The 2546-nt window shown below is 47.9% G+C and overlaps 1 protein-coding gene across 1 annotated transcript; it reads right to left on the reverse strand.

Annotated features, from left to right (window-relative positions):
* Positions 1-1155: 1155 nt before the first annotated feature.
* LOC102426418 (spindlin-2-like) lies at positions 1156-2299 on the reverse strand. Its single transcript, XM_014462089.2, is given in 2 exon segments — positions 1156-1606; positions 1608-2299. Coding segments are annotated over 2 exon segments (816 nt in total). The 5' UTR covers positions 2121-2299; the 3' UTR covers positions 1156-1303.
* Between the last annotated feature and the right edge of the window lie 247 nt (positions 2300-2546).

Here is a 2546-nt window from a genome sequence, read left to right on the forward strand (position 1 = left end):
TTCCCACAGGAATTGCTTACACAGTGCAGGGTGAGGAACCAAGACCTTCAGGATTTGTTGCACCTGGGTCCTCTGAGCAATGAGGCCACCACAGCCACATGCTTAATGCACAATGCTGGTGTGTTTAGGCCAGCCGTGGGCAAACTGATAAAACTAAAAAAAAAAAAAAAGACCGTACCCTTTTATGTAATGATGTTTACTTTGAATTTATATTAGTTCACACAAACACTCCATCCATGCTTTTGTTCCGGCACTCCGGTCCAGTTTAAGAACCCATTCTGGCCCTCGAGTCAAAAAGTTTGCCCACCCCTGGTTTAGGCTGAGGGTCAGGGGTTCTGCTTTGCAGTTGTGGCATGAAGTCCCTGAAATAAGACTTTTAGGTATAAACCTGGCTCCTGCTTAACCCTTGAGTCACCCCTGTCAAAATACCCTTCTAGAACCTCCAAGCCACCTGGTTTCTTTCAGTTGCCTCATGCTTTGTGCCCAGAGCCAGGGACAGCAATGTGGACAGGTCAGAAGTGCAAGTTTTTCCTGGGCCTTCCCATCTCTCATGGGCCCCACTCCCCACACCTCTTTTTCTCTAGGCTCACTCCCTTGGTCAGTCTTTCTTCTTGGAATTCCTCCTTCTTCAGTATCCCTGGCCCTTTGGTCCTCACATGCATAGGTCCTACCTCAGAGTAAGTATCCTTTAGCCTCTCCCCAAATCCCTGCCAACTTTGTCTTTCTCCCCTTGCTCTGGACCTCTTCTGAGATTCTTTGTGCCCCTCTCTACTCAAGTTATTCAGTCTGTTTTCCTCTCAGCCCCAAGAGCTCCCTCTCCCTCTGTTATTCTCATCTCCTCCCAGTTGGGTGCCGCCCCCTGCTAAGACATCCCTCCCCCCAGGAAGCCCCTCCATTTCTGGCCCTCCCCACTTCTTCCTAAGCAGTAACCTCCCCTTTGCCCTCCCCCCACAGCCCATCTCTAGTTCCTTCTCCTCCCTCCTTCCTAGACCAGGCCAGCTAAGTCCTATTCCATTTTTAGATGACTGACTATGATGCTAGCTGAACTTTATTCACAGCCTGAATTTACAGCTGTCCCTTCCTTTCATGCCCCATCCACTAAACACACCCAGTCTCTTCAACATGATAAAGTCCTTCCACACAGCATGTCATGTCCACACACATTTGTATTTTTTAGAACAAATCAACATTATGCTGGCAACGGTGCTGGCAAAGGGAGTCTAAAGCTTTCTATACATTAAAAGGTACATTTTTTCTGCCTCCAAATCAAACATTTGCCTCCACAAATGTGGCAAATTGTACCCTAAGAGCACCTTTTCACCAAATCATAGACATAGATATGGAAATCATCATCAAACTTAATAAAATACACAGAAGGTTTGGCTTTGACTTGGTGAATAACCTTGCCTGTCCGTTTGGAGCCATCTTCTTTGGTATATTCCACATGTTTGCCTATCAGGCCATCTATAACTCCTTCTGGCTCCTTCTCCGCTGGAGGAGGCTCACTGGGCTCTGGCATGATACGCAGGTCTCCTTCCTTATAGTCATCCAGAAGCTGGTACATGTACAACACGGGATCTTTCTCATAGGTAATATAAAACCACGCTGTTCATGATTGGTGCTTGGGCTAACACCATCCCTCTCCACTCATCCTTAGAACCATGCTCGCCCTCAAACATATGCTCCACAGCCTTGCCAATGATGGTGTTGGCAAGGCGCGCATCTCTGACTCGAGACAATGGCACCTTATCAGGAAGGATTTTAAGTTTTAAAATCCTTTCATCTGTGTGAAGCTCCAGTCCATAGACACAGTCAATCCCATCATATTTCACCAGATAAAGAGAGGGGTTTATAGGCACCTGATCGAGAACGGTCCCTTTCCACTGGGTGACGGGCTCGTTGCCTTCCTTCCATCCGTGGGAAATCCTGCAGCCCACGATGTTCCTGGGGGGCTGGGACGAAGGTCTGCCCCGCTGCTTCTTTTGAGATGTTTTTTTCTTCTTCACATTTGCAGATCCGGTGTGGTGACTGACTGCGTCCCCGGTTTCTGGCTCTGCAGGTACCTTTTTGTGAGAGGTCTTCATACCTGCAGGGGGAGGAAAGAGGCTAGAAGGAAACATTTAGTATATTATAGCATGAATTAATTTATCACAAAGTCGCTGGGCACCAGGTACATTGCTGCCCAAATTATTCAGATACGTCCAGCAAGAATACTGGTTATTGCCCTGGCTGGTTTGGCTTAGTTGATAAGGCATCGTATTGAGGACTGAAGGGTCCTGCGTTGGATTCAGGTCACGGGCACATGCCTGGGTTGTGGGCTGGATGGGGGTGAGGGGCGTGCAGGAGGCAGCCGATCAATGATTCTCATCATTGATATTTTCTCTCTCTCTCTCCCTCTCCCTTCCTTTCCAAATTAATAAAGAAATATTTTTTTTAAAAAAGAATGCTGGCCGGTTGCCGAAACCGGGTTTGGCTCAGTGGATAGAGCGTCAGCCTGCGGACTGAAAGATCCCAGGTTCGATTCCGGTCAAGGGCATGTACCTGGG

This window comes from Myotis lucifugus, unplaced genomic scaffold (assembly GCF_000147115.1).
Source record: "Myotis lucifugus unplaced genomic scaffold, Myoluc2.0 scaffold_169, whole genome shotgun sequence".
NCBI lineage: Eukaryota > Metazoa > Chordata > Mammalia > Chiroptera > Vespertilionidae > Myotis > Myotis lucifugus.